At 31.3% G+C, this 21,920-nt stretch overlaps 1 protein-coding gene across 1 annotated transcript in view; it reads left to right on the top strand.

Moving 5' to 3' along the window:
- Positions 1 to 21,920, top strand: part of LOC114329076 (probable medium-chain specific acyl-CoA dehydrogenase, mitochondrial) — an 82,109-nt gene that overhangs the window by 20,633 nt on the left and 39,556 nt on the right. The window contains exon 3 of the mRNA XM_028278090.2: positions 4,588 to 4,755. Within this exon, the coding sequence (XP_028133891.1) occupies positions 4,588 to 4,755 (168 nt within the window). The remainder of the gene's footprint in view (positions 1 to 4,587; positions 4,756 to 21,920) is intronic.

Raw genomic sequence — 21,920 nt, 5'->3', positions numbered from 1 at the left:
AAAAATATAGTAAATCAAATTTTTTTGGAGGGAAATGTCATTTTTTAGTTGTTATTTTCTTTTAATAAATATTTTTTCTATGTTACTCTAGTTCAGTTGTAAAGGTAAAATATTGAGACAAAAGTTAAATGTCTACTACTAGCCCAGTAAATGAACGGGAAATACGGCGAGACCGTGTAATTTTCAGGGCAACTCCGAATTGCATGAAAATTTGGATTTAGGTTCTATTTACCCTCCACTTCAAAGTTGAAATTGTGCCGTTGGTTGCTTTTATTTGGAGGGGTGACAATCACCCCTTCTCGGGGGTAAAAAACCATAGGTTCAAGATAAGATCGGAAATGGATAAAGTGACTGATTTTAAGCATTTTTTGTTCTATAGAGTTTTTTATGTTAGTCAATACTTTTCGAGTTATTTGCGATTGAAAATGTTTACTTTTCGACAAAAAACTACGTTTTCAGACGGTTTTTCGCAAATAACTCAAAAAGTAAATATCTGATCGAAAAAAATATTCTTAGCAAAAGTGTAGCTTATAAAAAACCGAAAAAAATGGTGTATCAGTAAGGTCTATCAATCGAGTAAAACAGAGTTGTAGCTCATGAAAAATACGTTCTTATTCGTCTAACTCCAAATCGAATATTTTAAGGTGAAATCACCGAAAAATTAAGCACTTTTCGGGAAAAACCCATATAAACTTTTTTAAAGTGTTTATAAAAAGCTTTATTTTAATTGTTTATAAAAGTCTCTAGCATTAAAAATAAGCGAGTTACGCTCAAAATAAAGTTGGCCCTCTTTTTTTTTGGTAAAAAAATCATGAAAATCTCCCCGTGTTTAACTCCCCAAATGAAATTAATCGCTATCTCTTTACAAACAATTTACTTACTTATCTATCTTTTATATGATCTGTCAGTCTAGCCGGTTTAAAGTGCTTATTTTTGAAAGGGTTATAGTTGAAAAAGCTTGAACGGGTCACTATCCACGAGTGTATGCAAATTTTCAACAGCCATATCTTAACCAATTTTTGTCTCATGGAAAAACAAAATGAAACTAGCATATTTATAATAGCAAAACCTACATTTTTTTTACTCTTTAAGATTTTTCTTATCGCGAATACTTTTTAAGTTATATTGAAAAAACAAAAATTTTCAAAAATTTTTAGAAATTTTGTTATACTATAAAACCAATTTTTTTCAAAAATAAGAAATTTAAAGCAGTCAAACTTACAGATCATATAAACAATACACAGAGAGTTAAAATAAAGGATAAACGGTAACGATTAATTTTATTTAGGGTGCTAAATAGACGGAGGTTTTCACGATTTTTTTACCAAAAAGAGACCCCAACTTTTTTTTCAGTGTAACTAGTTTATTTTTAACGATAAAAATTTTTGTAAAAAACAAATATAAAGCTTTTTTTAGATACTTTAAAAATATAAATAAGCTTTTCCCGAACAGTGCTTAATTTTTCGGTCATTTCGCGTTGAATTATTCGATTTGGAATTAGACGAATAAGAACGTATTTTCATGAGCTGCAACTTTGCTTTTACTCAATTTATAGACTTTACTGACACACCATTTTTTTCGTTTTTTTATAAGCTACACTTTTGCTAAGAACATTTTTTTTCGATAAAATATTTACTTTTTGAGTTATTGGCGAAAAACTGTCTGAAAACTTAGTTTTTTTGTCGAAAAATCAATATTTTCAATCGCGAATAACTCAAAAAGTATTAACTTACGTAAAAAATTTTATAAAACAAAAGTTGCTTATAATCTGTCAATTTATCCATTTCCGGGCTTATTTTAAACACGCGTTTTTCACCCACCAAGTAAAAGCAACCAACGACACAAATTCAACTTTGAAGTGAAGTGTAAGTAGAACCTAAATCCAAATTTTCATGCAATTCGGAATTGCCCCTGAAAATTACACTCCAAAACGGTCATTTATTGGGCTATACCTAAAATTAAAAAGGTATTAGAAAGTAATCAAAGCAAATATTTTGTTTTTCCCTCCTGTAAAATTTTAATATTTTGAGTTGCTATGGTTTAGAACAGGATGTGCGATATTTTTTAGTTACCTATAATTGCATAACCAAAACATTTGACAGGTGAATAGCAAGGCATTGTTTGATAGAAATAAGCTAATTAAGTATCTCCAATTCAGTGTTTATAAGCTCTTGATTACTGCTCTTCAGGAGACAAGATGGCTGGGGAAAGGTGTCAAGGACACTAAAACGCACACAATTCTATATAGTGGGAAGGAACAAGGAAGCAAAGAATGTGGAGTTGCATTTGTGGTGGATAATAAAAAACATGTGTACGAATACAAAACCACCAGACAGACTTTTTCAAAATTTCGCCGGGACTAAAGCAGGGACATGGGCTGGCCCCAACATTGTTTAACCTGGCACTGGAGTATGCGGTTAGGCAAATGCAAACTGGACGAGGAAACCTACTGACCAACGGAACGGTTCAACTGGCCGCTTATGCCGATGATATTAATATTATGAGTAGAACATCAACAGGAGCACAGGAAACATATGCAGAGTTAAAAACACAAACAAAAATTCTAGGTCTGGAAATTAACAGAAACACCAAAAATAATGACTCATACGAGAAGAAATATAGTCCCACAAAACATTATACATGTAGATGACATTGAAACGGCTGGACAGTTTACATACCTGGGAGTAGAAGTATATGCCGACGGATCAGAATATGGAGAATAACGGAAGAAAATAACGCAGGCAAACAGAGCTTATTTTGTCCTCTCCCATATATTTCGGTCTAAAAGTGTCCACCGAAATACAAAGATGAGAATCTATAAAGCTTTAATTCGACCAATAACATGCTATGGCAGTGAAGCCTGGGTCCTGAAAGAAACATCCAAAAACAAACTCGACACATTCAAAAGGAAAGTACTGAGGAGAATACTAGGACCTGTGAGGGAAAACGGAATCTTCAGAAGTCGATACAACAACGAACTTTATCAACTTTATAAGGAAGCACCCCTGTCAGACTTCATTAGAATACAAAGATTGCAATGGGCCGGACATGTGATAAGAATGGGAGAGGATAGGCTACCAAAAAGAGCACTGAATGCTAGAATGCAGGGAAAGAGACCGGTTGGAAAGCGAAGAAAGCGCTGGGAAAACACAGTAAACAGCGACGCACAAGCCCTTTTAGGAGTCCGTGTATGGAGAAGAGCAGCCACCGACAAGCAAGGGTGGAGGCAAAAAATAAAGAAGTCCAAGGCTCAATTTGGGCTGTAGTGCCGTAGAAGAAGAAGAAGTATTCAGTGTTTTTATGAATTTCTTGAATGAATGTATGTCTTTCAGTTTGTCAAGTCTGCCTTCTTTAGATCAAATGAATATTATGAAATATGAATATTTTTTTAAGTAAATATTCACTGTAGTGGTAATTAATAGCTTTAAAATTTTTAATGGTGTTAATTTTTTAATTAATTTTTGAACCAAATCTCAAATTTTAGAGTAGTATTCCATAATAAATAAGTATAATTGTGCGAAACATAAAATAATGAAAATTATGGGCACTTTATAGACATAATAATATCTTATCTTTATGAAGCAATAAATCAGACATTTATGTCCAGTTGCACCAACAAATAAACGATTGATTTGGATTGCCCGTTTATTTTAAAATAGAATTGTCAAAAACTGTCAAATTAAAATCAGAAATTTTAACGATTCTCCCAAAAATATTATATTTTAACATTTTTCGAAAGAAAAGAAAAGTGTTCTGTTATTTATTTGATGGTAAAAAATTTAATATTTTTTGGGAGAATCGTTAAAATTTCTGTTTTTAATTGACAGCTTTTTGACAATTATTATATTTTATAATAAACGAGCAATCCAAATCAAAAAATCATTCGTTTATTTGTTGGCGTAACTGGACATTAGATTATTAGAACGAGCATGAAACACATGGTTAGAATCTTTTTCTAACCATGACCATAACCATAAAATTGAATGCCATAGAATATTAAAGTTTGTGATGACCATAGTTCTGTGTAGTACTGACATATTAAGCCAGGTAGCCCGTTTGATTCCTGGTACAGACACTAGACATTAATGAGGCTGCTAACGGAAGTTATACAACGAGCCAATTGGCTGTAGTATTTCTCACCTCCCATTTTTTTTTGAATTTCTTTATTGGTCTTCATTTTTGTTTCTCTGTCGATTGTTCTTTTTGGTCTCAATATTGATCTCATTATTTTTCTTTCTACTATTCTTAGATATTCTTCATCTTTTTTTGTCAGCATCGTTGTTTCCATTGCATACCTGATAACGGGTCTGATCAGTGTCTTATACATTCTGATTTTTGTTGGTTTGTTGATGTTTTTGGATCTAAGTAATTGCTTATTCCTTCCAAAAGCTTGATTACCCTTTTGGATTTTCTCCTGTATTCTGTCTTTGCTGAGTTTTCCTACTGTTACTTCTAGGTAACTTGGTTACTTTTCCCAATTTTCATTTATTAATTTTTAATAAATGAAAAATTTCCTATCCAGCTGAGATTCAAACTCACGACTTTTGGCTTACTACATTGAAAATTTTAACATTTGATTTATTTCAGCTCTTAATGACACTCAACGGGAATTCCAGGAATTAGCTAGGAAATTCACCAGAGAAGAAATTATCCCAGTAGCAGCTGAACATGATAGGACAGGAAAATATCCTTTGGACATCCTTAAAAAGGCTTGGGCCTTGGGGCTCACCAATAATCATATTCCTGAAAAATATGGTAAGTTTTTTATAAATACATATATTATCTATTAAAATATCTGTTTTTGTTACCAATAATATTAATTTACAACAATTATTTCATTACTGAATCGTTTGAGTGCTGCACAAGACCTTTTTAGACATATTTGTGACCTTTTTGCACATATTTGCTACAGTTGAAAGACTTGTTCCATTTTATAAGTCGATTAATGTTAAGTCCATCAACATACTCCCGAAAAAAAAGGATAGTCCAGTGAACACAATAATTCCCAAAAAGGTTTTGACTTAATAACAACCTAAATATAAAAACTGTATTTTTATAAAATTGGATAAATTGGAAAAAACTAAATGACCTAGAGTCTGGAGTGTTTTCTAAGAATTTATTTACAGGGAGATTGATTAGTGTAATAGGTAAAGCTCCGTAGACCCGCTATAGTAATAGATAGCAATAGAAGTTAATAATAAAAATTGTAGCCAACTTTGAGCTTCAAATTACAAAATTAGTTAGAATGTTACAGGGTGTTCGATAACATAGTGGCAGACCAAATCTATATTTTTTTAAATGGAACGCCCTGTATTTTATTTTATATTCTAAATCCTGTTAACTTCTACATTACAAAAATATAAATTTTTGTTATGTTATACAGTGTATTGACAAAGTTATAGCCAATTTTATATGAAAATCGTAAAAAGCACAACAGCAATGGTTTATTGCTGCCATATTTTTTATTTATTGTCAAAATTTTTAGAAATGATTGGTATAGCTAATTTTTTTTTTTGTAATACAAGGTGAGTCAAAACGTAAGTACATTATTTTCTCAGTAATTTTAAATGGAATACCCTATATTTTTTATCACTATTAGTGATGTAACGAATATTCATATTTTTGACAAATCTTTATATTTTTGTGATGAAGAAGTTAAGGAGATTTCGAATATAAAATAAAATACAGGATGTCCATTTAAAAAAAAAAACATAAGTTTGGTCTGCCACTATGTTATCGAACACTCTGTAACATTCTAACTAATTTTGTAATGTGAAGCTCAAAGTTAGCTACAATTTTTGTTATTAACTTTTATTGTTAGTTATCTACTGTAGCGGATCTAATGAGCTTTATCACACTAATCAACCATCCTGTATATAGGGTGGAAGGCACTCATGGAATAAAATTTAGCTTTATTTTTAATGGAACACCCTGTATATTTTTATATTTTTAAAAGCTGCTTAACAACCTCAATTCAACGAACTATATTATCATGTATGGTGTATTATGAATAATACAGGGTGAAATTTTGAAATTATAGTGTGTGGAAACCACTTATGGAATAAAATTGTTTGTGTCCTTATTTTAGAAAATTATTAAAAACGCTAGGATATGTCAACTTTTAAATTTAAATATGCACTGTTTAAACATAAATTTAAATATCAGGGTATTATGTAGGGCCTATTATGAATAATATACAAGTTGAAATTTTAAAATTATGTATAATTTTCGTCAAGATTTTAAATACCTACATAAAATTTTAAAGTTAATAATTTATCATACTTTAAATAATGGTATTATTTTTTAAATTAGCTCAATAAAGACACACATTTTCTAAACTAATTATAAATCTATTGGGTTTTGTATTTAATGTCTTGACGAAATTTATAAATAATTATTTCAAAATTTCACCTTGTATTATTCATAATGAACGCTAAATAATACACTTTTTTGAAATGAGGTTGTAAAGTAGCTTCCAAGAACATAAAAATATACAGGATGGTCCATTAAAACTAGAGATCATGGACTATGTTGTACTTGCGTGAATCCCCCTGTATATTTAAATTTATTTTTGTAAAACGCCCATTTGAATTTAAAAGTTGACTTGTCCCAGTATTTTTATAATTTTCTAAGGGACATAAGGACATAAACAATTTTATTCCATAAGTGGTTTCCAGACTTTATAATTCAAAATTTCACCCCGTATTATTCATAATACACGCCATGTGATATAGTTCGTTGAAATCAGGTTAGTAAGCAGCTTTCAAAAATATAAAAATATACAGGGTGTTCCGTTAAAACTAAAGCTTACGCACTCTGCTAGACTTGCATCAATCACCCTGTACGTTTAAATTTATGTTTAAAAAGTGCACATTTTTATTTAAAAATCGACGGGTCTCAGCGTTTTTTATAATTTTTTAAAATTAGGACTTTATTCCATAAGTGTCTTCCACACTGTATATTCTTTTGTTTGAGTTATTCTTTGAGCTTTGAGTTATTAGCTACAGGTATCTGGAAAACGTGACAAAGGTTCTACTCTAAAAATTCAAAACATGGGTGAATAATTTTCAGTTTTTAATAAATCACCAAAAAAATCCAATTAAAACATTTTCAGAAAAAAAAACAGAATAAGAGAAAATTTTCTTTTCTGGTTGGCTATTCCCAAACAGTGTGTAATACCATGCATGTTCAGTACATACCCGATTTTTGTGACATTCTTATTTGCATAGTTTGTAAATTCAAATTTAGTATTATCAAATTCCTTATCTGACTCACTCCATTTTCACTCATTTATTTAAATAAATTAAAACTTATCTTAAGCGGCTACAGTAGCGATCAACAGGTAGCAACAAACGCGGTTCAAGATTGCGGCTGTAATTTTGAATATTTGGTCGAGATATTTGGCACACATATTCGTAATATAATAAAGAAGGGCGGCACAGAGCCCAATTTGAGAAATAGATTAGTATGTGGAAATTACTCTGTAATTAAATACAATATTTAAAAAACGAGCCTGTACCGCCATTCAGACGAACAAAAAAATACACTTTCTTCAAATAAACTTTTTTATCCCATGCCTAGATTTTGTGTCATTTTGGACCTACTAAATTTTTTTATTTCTAACAAGAAATCGAACATATTATATCTAATAACTAATTAGGCAACCTAAAGAAATTATCACTGTCATTTTGACAAACCTGCGTCAGATTTTCTCTGAGCTTCGCTGGTGTCGCTCCTGGCGGATTACTAATTCAACTTTCACTGGTAATTTTTAAATTTATTATTTAATTGTTATCGCTTAATATTTACAACGCAAAAAATTAATTAAATTGTAATCGATTTTTTAAAGATTTTGCTAATCATTTTGACGTTCTATTGATAAAATATGAATTTCTTACTTCGGATACTTTCACAATTATCGTGTAGATGGCGCTAAGATTAGTAGATTAATTTATAATTACATATTACGGAACATTAAAAAAACTTAAATTCAGTATTTAAAACGTAAGTATATTTTTGTACGCGGGAGTGAAATTTTTTATGATTTAAGTTCAGATTTGCATCCTTTTTTATCATAAATGTTATATCACTTTATCAGAAATCCATCATTTTTTTTATTGTATTTTTATTGTGTTGTGTTATTTATTGTATTAGTATATTGATTCCATTTAATTTTGTATTAGGGATAGGATTGTATACAGAGGCGGCTCTAGCACATGTAGCGCCCGTGTGCAATCGATGCCCTGGCGCCCTTCGCTTGACGCGCAGTCAAAATGGAATAGTCGAATAGGTACCTATAATACCTAGTACCTGTACTAATAGTACATAGAGTATTAGAGGGTATTAGGTACGCTTATAATGTAAACAAAAATCCAGATGCAAATAGTGCAATATTAAATTATGTCGGGAGCCAATAAGTATTCACGGCGTCAGAACAACCTACCCAAATCTGTTAAAAATATTTAATTAAAAATAAACTTTTTTATCTATGAGGTATAGAGGAAAATTGGTTGAGGAAATTTGACAGGTTTGAGTACACGAGTAAATAGTACTTTTAGGAAGGAATTTGTTAGATGAATAAAAAAGAACAACTTTGTGATTATTTAAAAAAAAAACTAATTAATAAATATTAAAGGACGCACATAGGCGCTTATTACAACATATAATAATTATAATTATTATACAACAGATACTTTTCGTGCTTTTGAATTAGAAAAATCTTGAAATAATATCACTTACTTTGATTTTTATTTCATGTTCAATACTTACTAGTGATAAATTTGTCAATCGACTAAGACTATGTTGACCTTAGATAATTTTGAATTATTTTTAATTTAGAAAATGATCTTTCACTGTGCGCTACTGTCTCTGGCAATGTGAGGTAAATTCTAAGAGCAGTGAACAAATTTGGGAACACTGAATGTAATAATGTAATTATTTATTTGTATACAAGTAATTTAAAATGAAGCTGGACCTTGAATGCTGCATCAATGAAAAACTAGAACCATTTGAGCTGTGGGTGTACAGAAGAATTCTGAAAATATCGTGGACAGAACACGTCACTAACAAAGAGGTTCTGAGAAAGCTGAAAAAAAGAAATGGAAATCTTAAATTCCATCAAAACAAGAAAATTGGAATATCTCGGTCATATTACACGTGGAGAGAGATACAACTTGCTCCAATTGATTATGCAATGAAGGATTCAAGGAAAAAAAAGCATATGGAGACGCAGAATATCGTGGCTGCGCAACCTGAGAGAACATTTCAGAGCAGTCGTCTCTAAAATCCGAATAGCTATGATGGTTGCCGACCTCCGTCGCGGATATGGCACTTAGAGAAGAAGAATTTAAAATATCCAAAGGTGTAGTAGAATCATCGATAAAGATTGGTAATATAATTGTATTTCATTAAAGAGCTCAAACCTATCTACATCTAAAGAGCCAACATGACACAATTTATTTTCTAAATTAGAACAATATGCTCTTTTTGTATCTAATTCTAAATCCTTCCAGTCTTTTAATTTTTGAAGGACCGAAAAAGTGTCACTATTTTGCTTTAAAAGTTTGAAGCGTTCGTCAAACTTAGTATAATTGCGATATCTAATAGGTAATAGTAAAAGTTTACTAATGTATTTTGGCGTCAGTTACGGATTCATCTTCCGCCTTATAATTAAAAAATTTCATATTTTATAGTTTTATGTTGAAACAAAGTAAAGGACCCAGGACCCGCTCTTTGGCGCTTGGCGCCCCCAACATCTCGGCGCCCGTGTGCACCGCACACCCTGCACAATAGGTAAAGCCGCCTCTGATTGTATATTATTGCAACTGGCTGAATGATTAATGTCTATGCCATTAAATAAAAAAAGGTAAAAATATATACCACACCTTTGACCAACTAATATTTTTTATAATTAATGTTTTTAATTTTAGTTTTAAATTAATCACTTTTACATTTATGTCAAATTTCCCTTAAACGTTTACAGACAGTCACTACTGGCGCTCGCGAATTTGTAAATATCCCCTCTACGTACGAGCTCACAGCGTATATGCTCGGTTATTTTTATCGATATATGTTCAGTGCAGTAGTTTTCATTCATTTTAAGAATTATTGTTATTGCTGTTTCATAGGAAAGTATTGTTTATAGTTAATTTATTATATTTTTGTGTAATAGAACTAAGTTGTTGGCCTATTTGAAAAAATAGATTTTTTTTTATTTAAAGAGATAAAGTCGCATCCACCCAAAGGTTATTAGCGACATTGCTGTAACATTTGTAATAATATTAAATTTAACATTTATAACAATCAATCATTTTAACAATTAATTAGAATTTGAGAACAATTGAACATTTGTAACAATTAATTAAGTTAAATTTTGTGTAACATATTTATACATTTTAAGTAACCCAATAAATTGTCCGGAACTAAATTTTTGTTGAGGAGTGCTTTCAGGTTATTTGGCAAATTGTGAAATAGATTATTATTAATTGTGAGTTTTAGTTATAATATGTATAAGTATATTTTTCGTAAAAATATTTCAAATTCTAATGCAAGGATTTAAAGTTAAAGTGCCTTTGGCGCTCTATGAACTAAATAAAATAAGATGGGTCTTGTTTCGCTTCATAACGAAATAATTATTTATCATTATTATTTCGTGCAAATAATTATGTTAACATAAAATTTTCACCCATTTTGGTTTATTTTTATAAATATTTATTTACTAATAACAAAATTGTTTTTTATTACTTCCATTTAGCGCGCCTATGAGTTAATGTCGTATTCAGGTTATGTCAAACAATTCCGAAGCACTGTTGCCAAAGTTTCGCAGACCTTACGAAAAAAGGTATGATAGTGTCTCCCGAAGTTATACAGTGGGTCCATAAAGTAACGCATAAATTCATTATTTCGTAAACCGGCGACTTTAAGGAAAAATCACGAAACAGTTCGATTTTTATTTTTAATTTCTGATTTTCTGACATATATATATATATATATATATATATATATATATATATACAGAATTAAAATCGGATTATCTAAGAGGCCTCAGCACTGTTTTAAAGTTATAAACAATTTTTTGGCTTATAAACAAATACAGTGAGGACGTTTGAGTTGGAATAAATTCATTTTCTGGAGAATGGGCGTCTCTGGAGATAAATCCCGAAATAGTCGATTTCTATTTTTAAATTCTAATTTTTTGGTATCCATATCATACTAGTAACGTCATCCATCTGGGCGTGATGACGTAATCGATGATTTTTTTAAATAAGATAGGAGTCACGTGATAGCTCATTTGAAAGGGTATTCCATTCTCTATTCACTAATGTAAACATTAACATAATTATTTATACAGGGTGTTCAAAAAAACATTTTTTAATTAAAATAATTGAGACAAAAAGAAGAATGTATGTAATTTATTTAATTCAAAATGCGTTTTACTACTGTCAGAAAACAGAAAAAAAATTTCTGGCAAATAAACATTGATTTTCGCTTAAACGAAAAGATTCAAACTGGCAAGGGGCAGGTGGGTGGCAGCTTTAACATTGAATTTAAGCTAAAAACAATATTTATTTGTCAAATAAACATTGTTTCATGTTTTTTGACAACATTAAAACGTATTTTGAATTAGATAAATTACATACATTTTTCTTTTTGTCTCAATTATTTTAATTAAAAAAGTATTTTTTTAACACCTTGTACAAATAATTATGTTAATGTTTATATTAGGGAATAGAGAATTGAATACCCTTTTAAATGAGCTATCACATGACCCCATTCTCATTTAAAAAAATCATCGATTACGTCATCACACCCAGATGGATGACGTCACTAGTATAATATATATGCCAAAGAAATCGGAAATTAAAAATAAAAATCGACTTGTTTCGGGATTTTTCTTTAAAGTCGCCGGTTTACGAAATAATGAATTTATGCGTTACTTTATGGACGCACTGTATTGATGACATGCTACTGTATACTCTTAAAACAATTAGGACGACATATTTTCATCTAACACAACATTTTTGAAATCCCTGGCAATGTATTAGTATGCATTCAAATATTTTTAACCTACTAAAGAAGCAAGTATTTAACTCTATGTAGGTATATGTTAAAGTATAGTATTTAACATACTCTGCTATAACAACGAGCAAGAGGAAGACCGAGACTTAGGTACCAAGACAACTTAGAAAATGATTTAAAATCTCTTGGAATAAGAGCATGGAGAAGAGTTGCCAGAGACAGGGGCGAATGGAGGATTGTTCTGAAGAAGGCTTTAGGCTGTTAAAGAGATGTAACGCCACTCATGATGATGGTACTCTGCTCTAAATTGGATCTATAGCCAGTGGTGGATCTAGACAAGATTTGCTTGAGGGGTGGGGGAGACTGCCAATGAAACACCAACCAAAAGACATAAAAAAGTTGATAAACTCAAAAAATAATAACTTTTATGCATTAAGTTCCCTTAATTTTGATGTAATATGTTGATATAATATGTTGTTGTCTGACAATATGTTTGTTTGATGCAATAAGTTGATTTTCCTTGAGAAATTATCAGTAGTAATTGCACAAGAGCTCTAAAATTCGATATTAATTTTAGAGATCGAGTGCAATTTGTTGCGATTATTTCATGAATAAAACTGTTCAAAACCAAAATTTTATTGTAATTTATTTATGTAAGTACAAATTAGTACAATTAAACACACAGTTGTTATAAATATGTATTTGACCGTTGAAAGTCATCACTTTTATAATTTTTAAAACATTTGCCATTAATGTCACTGAATACACTGAATGTATTTTTTCGTAGCAACGAAGGGCATCTGACGTAATATGCTTGACGACGGGCAGTTATCAAAAAAGTGATCAGTTTAATTTAGATTTCTGTAGCTTTCTATCGGTCAGAATCTCCTATGAATGAAATAATCAGTTATTCAATTTTTTGTTGCTATGTAGTGCACATATTAAAAATAACAAGCACTGAAAGAAGGTAAGTAAGTAATAGAAGGTGAGTTGTAATAAATTTTGTGGAAGTATAGAAAACAAACGTTTTCAGTGTTTTATTGTTAGACTGAAAGAAGGGTTTACGAAGAACTCTACTAGTTTTGTTTTTGAAAAATTTCCAGAGCTTTGTTCTTATTTACAGTCTAAGAGCTAGAGCCGAAAAATCATCGTCATAAGTAATATGGAGTTTGGCATGTGAAATGTGTCTATTGTATATTGATAATTATGACCCCTTTCAGGCTGACACCTCAGTGGATACAGTAAATAGCAATAAGGGATGAAAGGGAAGAGTTAGTGTAATCTTTAAAGGTTTTCACCTCCTATTTTGTTAAACGTCCATCGATTTGCATGAAAATTGGTGACTAGTTAGAACATACCTCAGGAAATAAAAATGATTTGGTGCCAACTTGCAGCTTTACCCTGGGGGTTGATACCACCCCTTCTCGGGGGTGAAAACGATTTTATTAAAAATAACCCCACAAATCGATAGAGGGACAAATTATAAGTAAAATTTGTTATATCATGTTATTAAAATAAATCAATACTTTTTGAATTATTAAAGATCAAAGATTTGTCTGTTTAAGAGCACATGCGTGAAGTTACGGATGGTAAAAAGAACATTAGGGAACTTGCATAAAATTTAAAATTGGAAAAAAATGTTATAAATCACAACAGAACATAATTTAAAACATGTATCAGTGATAAAAAAGTTTTGTTTGTCTTTCGTTTTTCCCCTAAAGACGATTAAAAATTCAAATTATTCCAGCCAGCAAAAACGCGTCGTGACGTCATATGGTTTTGCATTTAAATTTTACACCAAAATGTAAACAAAATTAATTAGACATTATAAACGTCAGTAAAAAATACAGTTATGTGACGTTAAAAGTGTTTTTGTTCGTTTGAACTATTCATATAAAATTTTTACTTTTACAAAATGGTTTTATTTTCAATAGTAAACCTTCTTGTCTTTCCTTCAAAAACTGTATCAAACTCCAATCTCAACAAACTGGTATATATTATTACAACGACATACGATAAATGTCATTAGAATATAAATATTTTTCCTTTATTACCCTACGACGAGCTGGCCAAATACCCAAGTAGGTGGAGGCCAATAAACTAAAGAAGGAAAAGAAGAATATACCTAAATATAACGCTGTGTCTAGGTACACTCTAACGTGTACGCAAATAAAAAAGTTAGTGTCAGAGTGTTAGAATTTGTTTAATTGCGTTGTGTTTATACTTTAATTTAAATATTGATTAGTAAAGAGATTTCTTATTTTTTATTTGTTTAGTGTTTGTTTTTAAATTAACTATGCAGTGTGGACAATTATTTAGTTGTTTTAATGAGTTTAACAACATTTTAAAACAGTATGAAAAAGTTAAGAGGCTATAAATTAATATATATTTTTTTAGTTATAAGTGAAATACAGTATTTAGTATTACAATATAGTACAATATGTTACAATTTAGTATATACTTACAATATTTAGTATTACCGTCCAAAATTAAAATAAAAGGAAGACCTAAAGCTTTCACAATAATAATTAACTTGTTATGAAGCTATTTCCTTGTGGCATTTTTGTAATCAACTATTCTAAATGAGAACTAAGCCACAATTTAACTAAAAAAATGATGTTATTAACGTTTCAACGTCTAAATCGGACGTCGTTGTCAAAATACAAAATATTATTAAATTAAACAAAAATGTTCTTGCTTAGTAAAAAATTTTTTCTAATAATTTATTTAATCTGACTAATTTTTGTATTTTGACAATGACATCCGATTTGGGCGTCGAAACGTTAATAAAATCTTTTTTTAGTTAAATTGTGGCTCATTTCCCATTTAGAATAGTTGATTATAATAGTTAACTTACGTATAAAAATTATTTTAGCAATATTTTGTACGTGTCATGTCAACTAAATACATATATTTATTTTGCTAAAAGGGCCGGTTGTTCGAACGCTAATCAACAATGATCACTATCAAATATTTAATTACTGTCACAACTGTCAATGTCAATTTTGGTTGGGTTGCTGAAAACGTAATTGATTATAATTATGAGATTAGTTAATCAATTAACATAACAATTATTAACATAATTGATTAACTAATTTCATAATTGTAATCAATAATTATATTTTCAGCAACCCAATCAAAGTTGACATTGACATTTGTGACAGTAATTAAATATTTGATAATGATCATTTTTGATTAGCGTTCGTACAACCGGCCCTAAATATATACTTTTATTATATACATTGATTTATTACAATTAAGTTTGAAACATCGGAATAGTTCTGCTTCCCTTCCCTTAACAAATATTTTTCTATCAAACAAACACTAAACATATCAAAATAGCATGTATTTACCACAATATACAGTCACTGCGTACGTTAAATAATGACGTCACTGGCTTGATGAAGTTTAATTCGCGTGTATGTACCTAACTTTTTTATTTTCGTACACGTTAGCGTTTACCTAGACACAGCGAAATATAACCATAATAATAACTAATGTAAAACTAGGTGACGTCACGGGCCGTTCGAACTACTTTAAAATACCGAAGACTTTAAATTTGTACTTCTAAGTTATTATGAGGTTTTGAAGCGTGAAATTTTGGAAATCTCATTTTTATACAAAACTGAACATTATTATGTAATAAAAAAAAATGTGCAAGTTCCCTATTGTATGTTAAGTGTATTCGAATATGTCAAATGTACCCATTATTGGACACCCCCAGTTTCAGGACATATTCAGTTTATAATGAAAAAAAATTCAATTAAATATCGAAATACAGTAGAGCGTCGATAATCCGAACTAATTGGTACAGGGGTAGTTCGGATTATCAAATTGTTCGGATTATCGAACATATGTTCAAAATACGTTTTAGTTACAAGCAATAAAACACCTGCATAATAAACAAATATATTGTATGTATTTCTGCATAAACAAAACAAAAATCCGCGGTCATATTTTACCCACATTGTCATATTTAACCAAAAAATTCGGTCCGCGATCATATTTTTTAATTTTATAATTTTTTGCGTTCGGATTAGCGATCGTTCGGATTACCAGGGTTCGGATCACTGTAATACGACGCTCTACTGTAATATAAAAATAATATTTTACTAACATACAATTAATTAACATGTTCTTATTATCATCCGTAACTTCACACAATGCTCTTAAATAAACAAATATTTGATCTTTAATAACTCAAAAAGTATTGATTTATTTTAATAACACGATATAACAAATTTTACTTAAAATTTGTCCCTCTATCGATTTGTGGGGTTATTTTTAATAAAATAGTTTTCACCCGCGGGAAGGGGTGGTATTCACCACCAGGGTAAAAGTGCAAGTGGCACCAAATCAGTTTTGTTTCTTGTGCAAATCGATGGAGGTTTAACCAAATAGGAGCTGAAAACCTTTAATAACTGCACTAACTTTCCCCTTTCATCCCTTTTTGCTACTTCCTGTATCCACTGAGGTGTCAGCCTGGAAGGGGTCATAATTGTCAATATACAATGGACACATTTCACAGGAAAAACTCCATATTACGTATGACGATGATTTTTCGGCTCTAGCTCTCCGTCTATTACAGATGACTTTTGAGGAAATAGTTTGTATTTTGTTCACTTTTGTTAAACACGGCCTTGACATTCTTGTAAATAAAATGGTAATCAAATCAACCTATAATTATCGTGGAGTACCTAGTGATTAAGTCCAAAGTAAAAAGTTGTTTTGCTCAATCAAACTAATAAATATTTTGTTATCTATGTTATTCCATCCTTTAAAAGTATTGAACTTTGATGTTATAAATATCCCTGTTAAGTACTATTATCAGATAAGTGAATCAAGGTAATCATAATATAATATAAATAAGATATTTTGAGGACACAATTATTATAACTGCTTACTTGTTTTTTATCATAGGTATGATTACTATTCAAATTCAAACAAAAAATAATATTTAAAAGTTCTTATCTATCCACAGTCAACACAATTTATATGTTTAGATTTTATTATACACTAAGGCTACGGCTCCACGGGCGAAAAATTGACGCTAACAGTAGCCGTAGAACGGAATAGGAATAGCCGAACTGAACCGACTACGCACAAGTCCTGTAGTCGGTACGCATCTAAACATTCTGTATAATATACAGATATTATGTATTTGGACCATAGGAGTTTTCTATTGGTTCGTTGCAGCACGCGGTAATATTTTAACCAATAGGCGGCGAGGTTCCAAATGCATATACGGAATGTTAGTCGGTCCCAAATTCATATACGGAATGTTAAATATCGTACACCGAAAAAGATAAGTTTTTTTAGAGTCTTTTAAAAGGAGATTGATTTTAAAATACTTGTTACTGTATTATTTCTGTAAATATATTTTGTTTCATTTCCTATTGCATTGTGTTATTTCTCTCTAATTATTTAATAATACAAAAAACGAATAAAGTCCTTTATAAAAGGTATTTATTTAAAATCCCTAAAAAGGGCTACATCACAGAACTAGTTTTCGATTGGTTGACCAATCATTATCAGTGCCTTCCTAAAATGAATATAACGTGATACAATGATGCAAAGGTTTTAAAATTTTGACTACGGTTAAAAAAAGTTGTAGGTTATACTCACGTGACCTTACCATACTAACCATCAAAATATAATATTACAAATTTTATTTACATATATTACATAATTACAAATATTTTGGTGGTTAGCATGTAAGATCACGTGAGTGTAACCTACAACTTTTTTTAACCGTAATCAAAATTTTAAAACCTTTGCACCATTTTATAAGATTATATTCATCTGAATATAATCACACACACTTATAACACAGCTGAAACAGATCTAAACATACTTAACAACACGTGCAAGTCATTAAAAATTCTGAGAAATCGAAACCTTACTAATAGTCAAATAAAGAAATATGTCTCTCAAATCTATACCATCCCATTTATGAATTTCGCACCAACTAGGTACCTAATCATTGTTTTATTTTTCTTTAATAATACATTAATAAAATAGGTATTCTAAAATCAGTCTCCTTTAACTGATTAATAAAAAGTCCCATTCTTTGGTCCACGAATAATTAACATTCCGCATATGAATTTCGCACCAAATAACATTCGAAATACTATATATTGTTTTATTTTTATTTAATAATAGAGTAACAAGTATTTTAAAATCAATCTCCTTTTAAAAGAATCTAAAAAAACTTATCTTTTTCGGTGTACGATATTTAACATTCCGTATATGAATTTGGGACCGACTAACATTCCGTATATGCATTTGGAACCTCGCCGCCTATTGGTTAAAATATTACCGCGTGCTGCAACGAACCAATAGAAAACTCCTATGGTCCAAATATATATACGGAATGTTTAGATGCAGTCGGTACAGTTCGGCTATTCCTATTCCGTTCCGCGGAACCTTAAGTTCGTTTTACGGCTACTGCTAGCGTCAATTTCTCGCCCGTGGAGCCGTAGCCTAAGCATCAAAATTAACGCACCACCTTAAAAATGGGACATTGTTATGTCTTGTATTTCCTAAACCTGTTGTCCGATTTTAGTGATTTTTAATATGATATAGGTAGCTTTATTCTTCAAGAATATCGATGTAATAATATTGTTGCTAAACAAATAAATGTCATTGTATACCGGATATAACAATGATAGTGTGTTTTTCCTCAAAGTTTGGAACACCCTGTGGAATATTCTAACGTATATAAAATATTGAAATTAAAACTCAACTGTAGCATTATGCCTTCTTATCATTTTGCTTTTTGATTCATTCGCTTATGTTGGATAATAAAAAAGTTAGGTACTTTAACAGCTAGCAACGTTCTTCATCAATACAGGCTGTTTCTAACTAAGTGCGACCATGGACGTTGAGTGCGACAAACTTTAAGGGGTAATTCTGCATGAACAAATAATGACCGTTTGCTTTATAAACATATGTCCCCAAATGCTTCGTTTCCGAGATACGGGATGTTGAATTTTTTCTTACAAACTGACGATTTATTTATTGCTCTAAAACCGGTTGAGATATGCAAATGAAATTTAGTAGGTTTTAAAAGGTAGTTATTGTGCATTTTTTGGCATACAATAAGAATTTTGTATTCACCATTGGCGTGCATACGGATTATATTACCCGGTCATATTACCCGTATGCACGCCAATGGTGAATATAAAATTCTTAATTGTATGCCAAAGATGCGCAATAACTATATCTTAAAACCTACGAAAGCAAAAATTCAACATCCCGTATCTCGGAAAAGAAGCATTTGCGGACATATCATGCAGATAATCATGCAGATTTGGGCCTTAACGTTTGTCGCTCTTATTTAGAAACACCCTGTATTGAAGAACGTTACTAGTTGTTAAAGTACCTAACTTTTTTATTATCCAACATAAGCGAATGAATCAAAAAGCAAAATGTTAAGAAAGCCTAAGTTTACAGTTGAGTTTTAATTTCAATATTTTATATACGCTAGAATATTCCACAGGATGTTCCAAACTTTGAGGAAAAAACACACTATCATTGTTACACCCGTTATACAATGACACTTATCTATTTAGCAACGATATTATTGCACCGATATTCTTGAAGAATAAAGCTATAACATATTAAAAAAATTACTAAAATCGGACAACAGGTTTAGGAAATACGAGACATCAAAAATATCCCATTTTTAAGGTAGTGAGTTAATTTTGCTGCTTAGTGTAGAAGGTTATTTCAATTTATAATTATTACAAATTTAAAAAATAGCGAAGCACATAACAAAATTGAAATGAATGTCGACTCGATTCAAGTTCTCATGACAATACCAAAAGGCACCGTTAGGAAAATATTCCAATTTACGATTCAGAGAACCCGTATGAATCGAGTCTTTGTACTCTAATACAGATTATGGCATTAGTAAAATAGAAAATCTACGGTTTCGTTTTGATTTAAATTTGTCTCCTGCCATCCCCCGTTAGTACTATTTATTTCAGGTCTACCCGTTGTCAAGGAGGCTCTTCAGAAGACAAATTTCCACCAAAACGTCCGTAGTTCTTCGGTGTAAAATATACTATTTATACCGCAGTATGGTTAGAACGCCCTCTAACGGGGAATAAGTGAAATGAATGTCGACTCGATTCAAGTTCTCTGTTTAACCCAGGTATGACAATACCAAAAGGCACCGTTAGCCCGTCCGCACATGGAGCGACGCTCGAAGCACTCGGCTCGATTCAAATCGCGTAGATTTCTCCCTGCCACTCAAGTTCCTTCGTTGTGGCATTGGGCTCCGTACACGAGGCGTTTACGATTGCAAAATCTCCTCGTCTAGTACGACTCTCGTCTCTTGCGATCCGTAGTGCACGAGAAAGTTCGAGTGAGACGCACGTTTTTAGTCATAATAGGTAGTTTATTTTATTTGTTTCCTTCGTTTTTTGTTGTTTTTTTGCGCTGAATGAAATTTTACTTTTATTTAAAGATCGGTGCATGTTATGTTCATTGATTGTAGTACTACCTACTAACTTTGTGGAAATATATTGTTTGTAATATAAAATTCTGAAAACATTGAACTTTTGTTTCTAGGTGTTTATTATAAAATTCGTTGGGGAAATGGAACTCTCAATTGTATAATGCTGATTGTATACAAATGATACTAAAAATGTAACAATACCGTACTTTTTACAGATCTAAATAGTCGTTTGGGTTGATAAATAAAAAAGATGTGAGCAAACTGAATCGACTAGTGTGCGGAGAGCAATCGCTTGTGCCGCAGGGTTCGTACAAGACGAGCAAGACGCGCGAACCTCGAGACCTGTTTTCGATCGACTCATGTGCGGACGGCCTTAGGAAAATATTCCAGTTTACGGTTCAGAGAACCCGTATGAATCGAGTCTTTGTACTCAAGGCCGTCCGCACATGAGTCGATCGAAAACAGGTCTCGAGGTTCGCGCGTCTTGCTCGTCTTGTACGAACCCTGCGGCACAAGCGATTGCTCTCCGCACACTAGTCGATTCAGTTTGCTCACATCTTTTTTATTTATCAACCCAAACGACTATTTAGATCTGTAAAAAGTACGGTATTGTTACATTTTTAGTATCATTTGTATACAATGAGCATTATACAATGGAGGGTTCTATTTCTCCAAAGAATTTTATAATAAACACCTAGAAACAAAAGTTCAATAGAATTTTATATTACAAACAATATATTTCCACAAAGTTAGTAGGTAGTACTACAATCAATGAACATAACATGCACCGATCTTTAAATAAAAGTAAAATTTCATTCAGCGCAAAAAAACAACAAAAAACGAAGGAAACAAATAAAATAAACTACCTATTATGACTAAAAACGTGCGTCTCACTCGAACTTTCTCGTGCACTACGGATCGCAAGAGACGAGAGTCGTACTAGACGAGGAGATTTTGCAATCGTAAACGCCTCGTGTACGGAGCCCAATGCCACAACGAAGGAACTTGAGTGGCAGGGAGAAATCTACGCGATTTGAATCGAGCCGAGTGCTTCGAGCGTCGCTCCATGTGCGGACGGGCTAATACAGAGTATGGCATTAGTAAAATAGAAAATCTACGGTTTCGTTTTGATTTAAATTTGTCTCCTGCCATCCCTCGATAGTACTATTTCTAGGTCTGCCCGTTGTCAAGGAGGCTCTGCAGAAGACAAATTTCCACCAAAACGTGGTATTGTCATACCTGGGTTAAACAGAGAACTTGAATCGAGTCGACATTCATTTCACTTATTCCCCGTTAGAGGGCGTTCTAACCATACTGCGGTATAAATAGTTTATTTTATATCGAAGAACTACGGATGTTTTGGTTGTTAAAGTAAACAAGAACTGTATATCACGAACAAAATCGAATCTAGGAGATAATTTACTATAGTATAAAACTT

Source organism: Diabrotica virgifera, chromosome 1 (assembly GCF_917563875.1).
Source record: "Diabrotica virgifera virgifera chromosome 1, PGI_DIABVI_V3a".
Taxonomy (NCBI): Eukaryota; Metazoa; Arthropoda; class Insecta; order Coleoptera; family Chrysomelidae; genus Diabrotica; species Diabrotica virgifera.
This window is presented reverse-complemented; position numbering and strand designations above follow the sequence as displayed.